Raw genomic sequence first — 13,274 nt, forward strand, 5'->3', positions numbered from 1 at the left:
TGATGGGTGGCAGCAAGAACTGGAGGGAGGGGGGGGATGGTAAGAGTCTCAGGAATGCGGTGACCGTCGACTCGGCTGTCCTCGTTGGCGGCCTAGTGGTGCCCCCGATCCGCACCGTTTATCGGGTCACTGAGCATTACCCCCGGAAAGCAGAGCATAGCTTTCCGAGTGGTAGTCGGTTGGAAAGAAGGCCTGGATTGGACATCGTATTCCACCTCCGATGTCACTGCCACCACCACAAGCAACACCATAGCTAACAGCGACTAAACAGACTCCCGGGCTTCCCGGCATTCTTTGAGTTAAGAGGCGCAGGGAAAGCACCTGCAGCGGCCATTCTCCCAGCAGCAGAGCTGAGGACTGCCAGAGAGAGGTCTCTGTGTTTGACGACGGGAGTACACTTTAGAGTCCTTCAGAAAAGAAGAGAGCGCTAGCCCACCAGAAGAGGGGAATCATCTGTCTAAAGAAATTGACTTTGCTCAGCTTCCAAGCTCTACCTCCCTGCCAACAACGTCCAAATGTTCCCGTCCCCCTCGTTCACCTACCCCCCCCACCATCACTTCTCTTTCCGTTTTTATTGGATGAAAACCTGCAGTTCCTCCATTTAGCTTTGTAAGCAAAAGTTAAGGTGTCTCCTATTTCCTTATCTTTCTCCCACGCTTCCTAGCCCAGCTAGAGCCCTCGCCTGTTCTCGAAGGCACTGAGTGATAAGGAACAGTGAAAGAGAATTTACATTTCCTTTACTATGGAAATAGGGCCGCGTCTTCAGTCAGGGATGACTGATAAACTCAAATAAACGCAAATAAACTCTTATCAACTTTTCCATCTCTCCTGAAAAAGATAGGTTGTTGGGTTGTTCAGAATGCAAACATGGTTCCACATCCTTACATACTATTAAAAACACTCCTTTAAAAAATAAAATTTAACACATAACGATATTCTATTTTGTGATATGCGAAAGCAAATGTGATTTCTGGCAGTTCAGTTAAAGCAGACAAAGACCCTGACAGAGAATTCTAATGGAAACCATTTCAATTGGTCCCTTTTCAACATACAACACTGCAAGGGACATAAGCGATCAATAAAATAACAAAGAGATAGGAAGGATAACAAGGATTCCTCTATTGACAAGTTTTAATATGATGTATTTGTTGGCAAGTTGTTGCCTGCCCTTCTCATAACAATTTTACGGGAAAGAGGATCGTCAGAGCTTCGGCAGCTGATCACCTGTGTAGCAACCCCTGTAGTGATTGTGCCTTATTTGTATAACTAACTGATCCTTTTCATGCAATGTAAATAAATTGCTCATGCCATAATAAACAGTATCTAAGATGACTGCTTACACAATACATCGATGGCTAACAAAGATGCAACTATAGCCAATGATTTTGGCTGCATTGTATTATTTAGGGATCTGGTTTGCAAGGCTTCTATTTAGTAAGTACTCTAAATAATGTAGTAAGAAAGAATCTGTAAGGAACATTATGTAATGCTTTACAGGAAATTTTAAAGTTACTGTATATAAAAATTTGTTTGTCATCAAATTAAAAATATAATATAGATGAATTCACTTTATCAGGAGACACATGGCTTAAGTGTCCAGAGAGGATAATAACCTGTCCAGGCACAATAGCATGCATTTGTGCTTCCATTTATTAAATGACGGACGCCAGGGAATATCATGGCATGGCATCATACAAAAAGGCCTCTGATGAATGATGCAAGTACAGTGATGGCTCGAGAGCGCTGAAATTGTGACGACCAAAACCGTGCCACACTCACCCACCTACCATCTAACAGTCTGCAGAGACTGGTCGTTTATCAATTACATACAGCAAGTTAACAAACAAGTGGGCTGAGGACTGCATTGTACGTTGGCGAGACTCAAATCAATTAAACTGCACCTACAAAAACAAATCCTTCTTGCATTTTCAGCGTGGCTTGGGCTAAGTCGATAGATAGTATATGCATCTCCTATCCATTTTTAATGAAGCGTCCTCAAAAGGTACTACTGCTACTAGTGTTGTTACGGTTGGCCTATTTACAAAGTAAGAATTTGTAATATTTTTTTTGTATAGAGAAAGTTGTCAGGAATTGCGCCAAACATTTTAAAGGGAAGGGGTAAAAGAGAGGCAGCTCATCTCTCTTATCTGTTTCAACTGACGAGACTGGCTTATTTTGGGCATTCCCATCTGGGTTTGTTAGAAGCGGATACAAAAACACAAAAGCTCTTCAGCCGTGCTGAAAATGTAGACCTATATACCAGAAAGAGGCACTAAAAAACGCATGTTTTCAAACGTCCTGTTGAAGCTTCAGTCGGTTTGTATGCACAAAATGAGAACTACTATTTCATTAGTGCAATTAAATCACTAATGTGTGGTTGGTTATGATTAAACAGCCATTTAATTGTGAGTTTACCGTCAACCGAATATCATATAAGAAGCAGACAACAAGAGTATAGAAGTTGTTGCTTTTTCTAATATGTGGTTACACCAATTAATTCAATGACCTTTTTGGCACATGTTTAAACTCAAAACAAAATGATTTTACGGCCATTTGTTTTCTGTCAACACCACCATCATGTTGCTTTTATCAGATTATAATCAAGTAAGCAGTGCCCTGCTGTGCACATACAAGGTAAAAACTAAATTATTCTACATTAAACTTATTCAAGCAGTAAGCACACAAAAGAATGTCTTGATAATAGTTTCTATAATTTCAAAGAAAACGGCTGGGACTCAAGGTGGACATGGCAAGGACGGTGGAAATCTTCTCCTGCGCTTACTTTATTAGAGGTGAAAGGGAGAAAGAAAAACCTTGAGTCAGTATTCTCCAGTGAGAGCAATACGAGGGTAGAGGTTGAGGCAACACACAGTCCGTGGCAAAGCACAAATGTTGGGATATCGAAAGGAGAAGAGCTGCATAGAGGGAGTCATGAATCTCAACAGCTGAAGTCCTGCATTTACAGATTCTGTCAGCTGCTGTTTGTGCGTCTAGCAGCCGTCTTCGTGGAGAGTCAAGGGTTTGAAAGAGTAGACACTAACAAGGCTCCACCAACAACTACTACTGTGGTGCTAAAATTGATAAGCGAGCAGCAAAAAATATATAAATACAACGAAGAAGGAGGAAGAAAGCACAAGACCAAAAAAGGACGTTCATGTTGCTTATATGAGACACGGTAGCTGAAAATCTCTGGCAGAGCATTTCCATTTGCATTCCCGTGTTCAATTCTACCTGAACTCGAGATCTGAGGCAAAACAATCTTAATAGACATCCTTCCAGTTTGATAGTCTGGACTGCACTCCGAAAGGCAGCTTTGTTCAAAGTAGTTCAGCTCAAACACTCCACCTTTTTATTCGATCGTTTCACATTTCCTTGCAAACCAAGCACAGCGGTTACTTCTTGTCGAAGATGGGCTCACCTAGGACCAAAGAATCGACCCCATTGACAGCATCAGCAGGACCAGGCTATATTTACACCCCACATTGGAGGAAATGCATATACACAACATGACCATCCACCCACATGTGAAGTCCTTTGATGCAGTTACCTGGAAACCTTCCTGTAGAGAAACACCATTTCACCAGTCTACTCCCTCTGAACTAAGAGGAAACAAATGCCATTACTCTTTGACAAAACATTGTTTTCTTTAAGTTAAGGTTTGCTTGAACTATTTACAATTGTAGTCATTAAGCAAACGCCTTTATCCAAAGAGACGTATACAGCAGGTGTACAGGTTTAGGACACTTTCTCAGGGATGACTAGAGGGGGATCACTATTGGTGATGGCGTTTTAACGCATACCCTTTGGGCTGGGAGTCAAACCCCTAACCTATAACCATTTAATTCACAAGACAGCTATTTGGTTTCATTACGCAGCGTGCCAACGTATTTAGGAGCGTATATACATATTCAACTAGGAGTGTTTTATTTGGGAGCAGGTGGTTTGAGATCTGAACTGCATTTCAGGATGGCAGTGTAGACGGGTTGGTTCACCTCTCTTCAAATGACTCCTCTTGGTTGTGTCTTTACATGCGGTGTCCAAGAGGCAGTGAAAAACACTCTTGAAACAAAGAGGCTTCATCCTCCTTGGCTGGCGATTGCACCAGCAGCTATGCCTACTTGAGAAATCCAGCCCACCAATGATTAACGGTTTTACTGATAAGTGCGGTGAATAAGAAGGGACATTCTATTTCTCTTGGGTTGTAGGGTAAGAAAAAGAGACAGAATGATAAAGGGGACCTCGTAGAAGTGGAGGTGCAGTAGTGACCCGAGTTAACTTGAGCAGGGAGTTGTAGAATTCAAAAAAGTTAATAGTAAAATGAACAATACAAGGCTGGAATAATATTGAATCCACTATAGAACTAATGACTCCAGCATACGTGAAGTCAAGAAAGCTCCAACACAATTTAGCAAATTAAAAGCAACACTTGAGCAACAATTTAAAACCTGAGATTTTAGCACCAATGCATCGAAAGGAATACATAATAAACATCAGAGTATTTGGTAATCACAACAAAAATAATTATTGATGAGGACTGTGGCCAATAGATTGTCCCATGTACAATCCTTGCTGGAGTTCACGTTCGTGGAGCAGCCAAGTAGGCCGGCAGATGCTTTGATTTAATGATGATCTCTCATAACCCCATCAAGTCAAGCATGAAGTTCCCCAGGGTCAAGCTCCATCATGCTTTCATCCACTCCACCCAGTATATCCAGTAAAGAGGACATTGACTTTTAAGTGGAATAGATGACGGTATAATGCACAGGAATAAAATGCACTCAATACAATGTTGCGTCTCTTTTTTTTGATTGCTGGAGTGCTAATAACTAAAATTAGTCATTCCAATACGACCAACATGAATACATTCTCTTCGCTTTCGAAACACCAGCCTGTACATAAGTAAGCACAAGGGACTGACAGACTTGTTAGACCATGTTACAGTTCAGCTACTTCCAGACACTAGATCAACAAGGAGCGTCAGCGGCCTCAGCCAGAGCTGCAGACAGACCTTCTACCGCCAGATGTGGGTTCCGATTGTCGGTGCTCAGTACAAGGGGTCCAGATTCCAGACAAATACGGATTAATACTTCTAGGTCTCCTTGTGTCCCCATTCTGTCAGCCATCCCCGACCGCGTCGCCCGCCCCTCCGCGAGTCATCCGGGCTCAACCATCTCCCCACCGCCAACGCCAGTACCAGGGGGCATCACCCCGCACTTTAATAAAACACCCTGGCCACGGCACCGCAAATCATCTAATGAAATGGACCAGGAGAAGGGGCTGAGCGTGGCGGCGTTTCAAAGGGTCAGTTCTATCTCTCTCTCCCTCTTTTTCCATGATGTTGCAGCATTCCTCCTTTTTAGACATCTCTCTCTTTCTCTCTTGCCCTCTGTCTCTCTGTCTCACAATCTCTCTCTCTCCCTCTCTCTCTCATTTTAATGTCGGGCAAGTGTCTAATGTATGCTAAGCTGCTGCTACCATGGTAACCCTGGAGCAGGATTTAGACCTAGTTCAAAATGAAAGATGATAGATGGGCTGTTGGTTGGGGATAGAGGGGGCAACCTCCACTGTAATCCAGCTAAACAGATTAATTAATTAAAAAGGGGTTAGACAGATGTGTGTGTGAACAGATGAACAGATGCCAGCGAGCATCAGGGCCAGAGCTGGGCACCGCCACACATCAACCTAATTCAGCCACTGTGGGAAAGACCCCTGGCAATGTGGCGTGAAAGGAAGGGGGGGGTGGCCTTCAGTGAACATGGGAGGACAGCCATTGGCTAGCTAGTGGTCCGACATCAAAGGGGGAGGGCTGCATGAACCAATGGAAACTAAAGTCAGTCCACTGAGGAGAGATACATTTCTTTCTTTTGGTAAGAATCTGCTGCTAATAGAATGTGAACAGATGCATATACAATTCTATATCTACAATCTAGAAAATAAATGCAATGCAACTTATTCCACAGCTGTAGAAGGATTTCCCCTCCGGCCGCTCCTGCAGGGATGGCATTTCAAACACCAATAAATATTTAACCATGATTCTAACCCTTCCACTCCCATTCATCATATAAGGCTTGCAATGGACTGACCCAATGCTGACTAGCGGGATTAGCCACTTTTCACCATCGAATCAAATCCTGAGCGATCACATTCCTGCTGCACTTTGGCCTGAGCTAATACCAAGTTGGACTCAAAACTAAGTCATATCGCTCAATAAGCCACTACCCAACGTGTTCTAGAGAAGCATTTCCCAAAACAGGATCCCAGGACACTTACAGTTCCCATAATGTTTCTGACTGATCGATGCTGTGGATATTGATTATCATGAGGCGGAGTCATTCACTGTGATGTTACGAAAGGATAAAGTAGGTTTCTTTAATATATCTTCTTTTTGTGTAATTTAGTCACTGTTATCATGAAACAGACAGAATGAAAGAGGGATAGAACGGAAGGGAGGACGAGCGAGGGTTTGTTTTAATTGTGAACACAAAGGCGGAAGTGTGTATTCAAACATCCCTGTGATCCTCGTGTGATGCAGCCTCTGTGTTCGTCGGGAGACAAACTCACATTTATTTTTGCAATAGTGTGTGTGTGTGTGTGTGTGTGTGTGTGTGTGTGTGTGTGTGTGTGTGTGTGTGTGTGTGTGTGTGTGTGTGTGTGTGTGTGTGTGTGTGGACTCAGCTGTAGTGATGACGTAATTAGGAGAAAGCCGACACGCCGAATCGCTGCTGTGAGCATACTGAATGCTTTTGTCATTGAAGGGGGGGGGAGTATGTACGAGGGAGGCTTCCGGGAGAGTCCGCTGCATTATGGGATGGCTAATGACCGGGTAGTGGGAGGTTGGCTTACTAGTAACCACCACAGGTTGGGTCTGCAGTGCGTGCAGTGTGTGCGCGTGTGTCTGTGTTACTTTCGGGCATGTCAGCTTAACAACCCTCCCCTTCCCTCCCATCCTCTGCGCATTCTGTGGTGTCATTTCTCCTTGAGGTATAAAGGAAGCAGAGGCCAAGTCTCACACACACACACACACACACACACACATTGGTTGAAATACAACGACAGGGAAAACCAGCTGAGCTCATGCACTACTCTGTGCTCACAGTTTCCCAGCTGTAAGGTTGCCGCTGCAGGATTCGTACATCCGCATGCATGCACACATGCGTGCACACACAGGCACAGAACATACAAGAGGAATGAATGGATCTTACGAAACACCCAGACAAACGCCTGAAACAACCCGTAGCTATTCTGACATAAACACACACACGCACACACACACAGAATGCGCCTTTTCACCCGAACACCAAAGTAGGGAAACTCGCGTACACTCTCTCTCTCACACACACACACACACACACACACACACACTACAACATGAACGCACCGAAACCAAACACTAAGGTGTGGTCTTCCCCCTGCTCTATCCTTTCTACTTCTCTCCTAACATCCACACATCTTCTGCACTCAAAAGGTCCTCTAAAGTGGAGCGGTAACGTGCTTGAGTACATGCGTGTGTGTGTGTGTGTGTGTGTGTGTGTGTGTGTGTGTGTGTGTGTGTGTGTGTATGACACAGAGAGAGGGAGCGACAGAGAGACAGAGAGACAGAGAGACAGAGACACAGAGAGAGAGAGAGAGAGAGAGAGAGAGAGAGAGAGAGAGAGAGAGAGAGAGAGAGAGAGAGAGAAAGAGAGAGAGAGAGAAAGAGAGAGAGAGCTAGGGCAGGGTGGGGAGAGATGGGGTAGTGGGGGTGGGCTCACCTGTCCAGGACGTCATGGCTGGACGCAGTCAGAGCTCCGGGCAGTGTTAGCGCTGAGATCCCCACTGCTGCGGCAGCCCCGCAGCCTGCCTCCATGATACTGACTCACTGCAATCAGCTGCCTTTTCCAGATAGAGAGAGAATGGGAGAGAGACAGCGAGAGAGAGAGAGAGAGAGAGAGGGAGGGAGTGAGCGAGCAAGAGGAAGGGAGGGAGGGAGGGACGCAAAGGGTGTCAAGAGGTAGGGAGATAGAGACAGAGCAAGAGAGGAGAGCCAAGTGGGAAGACGAGATAAGAGGAGTCACATGGAGGGAGGGAGAGAGAGAGAGAGAGAGAGAGAGAGAGAGAGAGAGAGAGAGAGAGAGAGAGAGAGAGAGAGAGAGAGAGAGAGAGAGATGATCGGATGACAGCCGCAAAATGCAGGAGAGGGAGAGAATTGTAGAGAGTAAAAGAAGAGAGAGGAAGAGAGAAAGGAGGGGGGCTGTGAATAATACGTGAAAAGGCAAGGAGAGATAAAGGGAAGATGAGAGAAAAGAAATTGGAAAAAAGGGGAGAGAGAGCAGAGAAACAAACAGGGGAAAAATCATTAGCTCTGGATCTATGGACTGTGGATCTAACACAGTGCTAGGATGGATCTGTCTAACACAAGGGCTTTTGCTTCAGTCAAACACACGAGTATCCTAGCTCAAACAACACACCGGTATGAATCATTGCTGCTTGGCTGCAATGTGTTGCACACACATGGGCACACGTTATGGACATCAGTCTGCCAGCCTTAGTCATAACCGTTTCATAAGGACCATAACCATTTTTTTTGTGAATGGACAATATTTGGCCATTCAGAGACATTGATAAATTCATTCAGTCGTTTTAGTTTTTGGTGTTAGAGAGAAGAGATACGAAAGACAATAATCAAATTTTAAAGAATTTGGTTTTTTTTCCAAAATAAGCTCTTGAAAGGGTATTTAAATCGGAAGGCAATTCTGTTACCCAATTCCTTGTGTCAATAATTAAAGAACAAGACCGAAGATAGAGTTGTGGCATGGCCTCCATCAAATATGTCACGGCATATTAATCCTAACTATTGCCTTGTCAATGTTTACCATATGTTCATTCCAACTTAAGATATGAATCAACGGAAGTTGAACCACACATCATTAAAGTTTTCTTAATGATTATAATTGATTCTGTTTTTTAATACACGAAAATTACAAAATACATTAAGAAATAATTAATTAAAAGATTACGCCATAGACACATTACGAGTTGCCATGTGCCTTCCTTCATCGGATAGCCAATCAGGGATTGGAAGGGGGGGGGGAACAGGAAGGAGAGAGCGAGTCTGACAACATGCATGATAGCTGAATATCACCTGTCACTATGGGACAGGGTAAATCTCAACAGGGCACTCATCGATACAAACAGGAAGCAGGCAACACGGCGTCGGCAATGACTGGAAAAAAACTGATGTGATGGATACCATTTTTTTTTTTTTTTACAAGCAGTCACGCGTTCAATCCCAATAGACGCAGGCAGATGAGACAGCATAGAAAAGATGGGGGCCGAGAAAGAGAGGGCGCAGAAAGGCGTGGGAGGTGAGAATTCTCCGTGGCCACGGCATAAGCAGCTGCTTCTGAATCATGGGGAGACCGCTCACTGCGCGCCCTGCCTCTGGCGCTCAGGCTTGATGAACTATTTAATGAATATAGAAAGAGAAGCTGGTGTAATTCTCTCTCTCTCTCTCTCTCTCTCTCTCTCTCTCTCTCTCTCTCTCTCTCTCTCTCTCTCTCTCTCTCTCTCTCTCTCTCTCTCTCTCTCTCTCTCTCTCTCTCTCTCTCTCTCTCTCTCTCTCTCTCTCTCTCTCTCTCTCTCTCTCTCTCTCTCTCTCTCTCTCTCTCTCTCTCTCTCTCTCTCTCTCTCTCTCTCTCTCTCTCTCTCTCTCTCTCTCTCTCTCTCTCTCGGCAGGCAGGCAGGCAGGCAGGCAGGCAGGCAGGCAGGCAGGCAGGCAGGCAGGCAGGCAGGCAGTGCATGATGCTATCAGAATGACGCTATAATCTCAACACAAAGAGCAGTGCTCACGCATGGCTTTGCAAAACGAGCCATTGACCATGCATCGTTTTAAAAGCACAGTTTCAGGTAGGTTTTTTTTGTGTGTCATATTCCCCTCCATCTCCATAGAAAATGTTTGAATGTTAATTTTTCCCCATAAATAATCTTCATCCAACAGTTAAGCTCTCTACAGAGCCAACAAAGTGCTTGAGGATGCCAGAAACAGATTCAAGAGCGAACATGATTTAGTATGAGGGTGCACCACCATGTTCATTCCATTCCTCTCAAACTAACTGGCTTTGCACTGCACACCAGGTTTCAGGCAGTAAAAAGCAGTTACGTTTAGCTGGGGCAAAATGTGGACAGATAAACACATTTGCTGAGTCATGTTGCAAGCATGCGCTGGGGAATACAAATACTTATTCTCTCTGAGTAAATCAACATGGAAGGTACATGTTGTATGCCAACTACAATAACATGTCTTCAACCAAGCCAGGGAACATGTTAAAATGTCTGCCATCCTTATGGGAGACATCCCACTGACCCCAGCTCACAGTGCGCAATGACATAGGCCGCTTTGAAAGGCTGGCAAGATAAATTCCTGTGGAAGCAAAAGGACAAGGCTGCAAGTCGGTGCCAGAACCGCACATATTGGAAGGACATTGGTAATCATGTCATTGTTGGGCCGATCTGCCTTCCACCAGCAATAAATCCCTACAACCAATTAATAACCGAGTCGGAATGTCGATTTTATCCAAAGCAAATTTCATTGAATACACTTTACGTCGTTGGCGAACTAGGGTCGATTTGGAAATTGTTATTGGTTGTGTGTGCAGATATATTTAAAATGTTATTAATAGTATAGTTATTAGGCCAATGACAGAAAGTTAATCAAATCCGAGTGCAAATAGAAAACATTTGTTGCTTATTGCTTCGGAAATTGTGGCCTTATGCATTTTGTTTTTCTTGTCAGGTAAAGAGAGCAGATGTAACATCACTCAAACTGTAACTTGAAATTGGCAATTCCTATTATTTCTGAAATTATTTATGACATTATAGACTATAGTCGATTACATTTTATAGACTAAAGGATTCATCTGAACAAATGTCATCAGATTAATCAAGTTTGTGATGTGCAAATCATGCAAGAGAGGGAGGCAGGTGGATCCCCCGATGCAGCAGAAGAACCTATAAAATGCCCGACCTTGGCAGGGGACGGTGGGGCTCAACGCTGATGAGAAGTTATAAACCGGACCTCCTACAAGTACAAACACCGCAAAGCTTGGAATTTCATAGACAGGGTGTCTTGCTTAAAGGAAGGAAGAAAAAAGGAAGGTGTCCTTGTCAATATCAAATACAATTTGTTACTGGGGCGAATCAGAAGATATGTTTATAGTTTAACCTTTCAAAAGTGGTGTTTGGCATGGCAATTCTGAAATTAAATGGATCCTCATCCTAAACTAGTCATAAATGAAAATGGAACACTTTGTGGTGGCATGACCCGTGTTAAAACCTGCACCAAGTCAACTAAAGCTAAGTTAAATCCTAAATGAAGTCGTTGCTGCCAAGACAACCGGCATGTGATTTTGAGAGGTTGTACTGTATAATACAGCTTTATTGTTCTCAATTTCTTTTATCTATATCAATTCCATTCTTATCACCCTCCAATGGTTACATCTCATATCAAATGTCTCCTTCAGGGGACATTTTCAGCAAGTTTGATGATTCATCACTCAATATGAAACTAGTACACTTCTCAATTATTTGTTACGGTGGCCATGGCCCAGATAGATAAGAAGAGAAAATGCAGGCAGTGACGCCAAAGTGACGTCTGGATGTTGAAGAAGCAGCCTCACAAAAGAGCCCAAGGGCTAAGGCGAAAGTGATTTAGGATTCAGACATGTGACGTAAACAAAACAGATGGTGTCCGACAGTGAGAGGTTTATCTGACCTTTCTTAAATCCTTCCATATTTCTTTTTTATAAAGCAGTGTGCATGCTTTGCATTTCTTTTCAACCATAATGTTTTAGGAGACAAAATATATCTCAATATTCTCAAACAAAATAACAATATTTCTTAGTTTTGCAAGAATAAAAGGCTAGTACAACTGCACGTAAGAATTAGACACGTGGATTAGAGTTCTGGATAACCATTTAAGAGATGCTTGTCCTTAACATTCGGTCCTCGTCCTGTCTCCCCTGGATTAATTAAACCACTGCCATGTGGTGGAGTCCCCAGAGGTGAAGCTGAGAATTTGAGACATTTGGGCTTAGCATAATCCAAAAGCCCAGCCCAGTTATGCTGCCATGCATATTGCCATGCAGCCCACATTGACGGAGAAGCATTCTCATAGTCAGGTGGCCTGAAGAGAGGCTGATTGAATGGGAGCTTGATGGAGCCTAATCGTGAAAGCAAACTGTCCTGAAAATCATTATGAATGCAAGCCATTCCGAAGCCTTCCGAATGAGACCTATGATGGACCCTAATCTTCCCACCCCATGTATTCTATAAAAAAAATATAAATACGTTCTACAACTCAGGCATCACCAGGCAGCCATTATCCTGGAAGATTCTGAAAACAATGGTGCCAAAAAAACGCATTGTGCTGCTGTGTAATTGGAGCTCACAGTCGATTATGTCGGCTCCGTTGTCAGCCACGGTTCAGGCTGTTAACGCATGCCCATCAGGGCCCATTTGTGACGTCAAATCACTTTAAGGGCCTGGATCGAGTCACCAGAGAGAAGACCTCACTGCAGGGAAAGCCAGGTGGCCACTGGAAATAACAAGGTTTGTTACAGCCTGCAGATGTTCAGATGAATAAGAAACAGGATTTACAAAAATGATTCTTTGCAGAAGAGGGTGCATTTCTGTGGAAGCAGCGCTCTTTTACATCCAGGGGTGGCATTTAACAGAGCAATAAATTCAGAGCCAGCAGTCCTACTATGTTATGGCAGAACTTCTGAGGAAGATGGAATTAGGCCGGAAATCAAAAACTGAAGGGGCAGAGTAGCGCCTTGTTTCCTGTTTCGCTGCATTGGTTTTTTATGGAAGAGAGACCGATTACCGCAAGTAGACGAAGCTTTCAGCAGGGGGTTTTAATAACAGGGTTCATTTGAAACCTTTACAGACACGTTTTCTATTGGCACTGGCCGAGTTTATGTTTGCTCTTAATTGCGGCCAATTACGCTCTAACATACAGTATTCCTGCTGCCAGCAAGATCATTGTTCAAAACAAATATGATGAAGCAAAAGAAAGAGAAACATTAGATAAGTAATCTAAAGTCTCATATGAGCTATGAACTAGCAGAGCAATATTTTGTAGGGAATGATTACTGTCAGGAACTTTGAAATCAGCTTTTCTTTTTAGGCGCTAAGCCTGTCTAACCTCTCTAAGCTGTAGGGCTGTCAATTGGTTGGTTGATTGTCCGACCAAATTCTCATTGGTCGGACATGGCTGGCGTTACTCGCATAAGGAA

At 43.7% G+C, this 13,274-nt stretch overlaps 1 protein-coding gene across 3 annotated transcripts in view; it reads right to left on the minus strand.

Moving 5' to 3' along the window:
* arhgap32b (Rho GTPase activating protein 32b) overlaps nucleotides 1-13,274 on the minus strand; it is a 78,638-nt gene that overhangs the window by 55,617 nt on the left and 9,747 nt on the right. For 2 of the 3 annotated variants that reach the window (XM_079738284.1, XM_079738283.1), the window contains exon 2: nucleotides 7,752-7,872. In XM_079738284.1, coding sequence (XP_079594410.1) covers nucleotides 7,752-7,846 — 95 coding nt within the window. In that variant the 5' untranslated portion in view covers nucleotides 7,847-7,872. Of the gene's footprint in view, nucleotides 1-7,751; nucleotides 7,873-13,274 lie in introns of those variants that run through there. The other variant, XM_079738285.1, reaches the window with a different exon arrangement.

The sequence above is a fragment of the Pollachius pollachius genome (assembly GCF_949987615.1).
Source record: "Pollachius pollachius genome assembly, chromosome: 6".
NCBI classification, from domain to species: domain Eukaryota; kingdom Metazoa; phylum Chordata; class Actinopteri; order Gadiformes; family Gadidae; genus Pollachius; species Pollachius pollachius.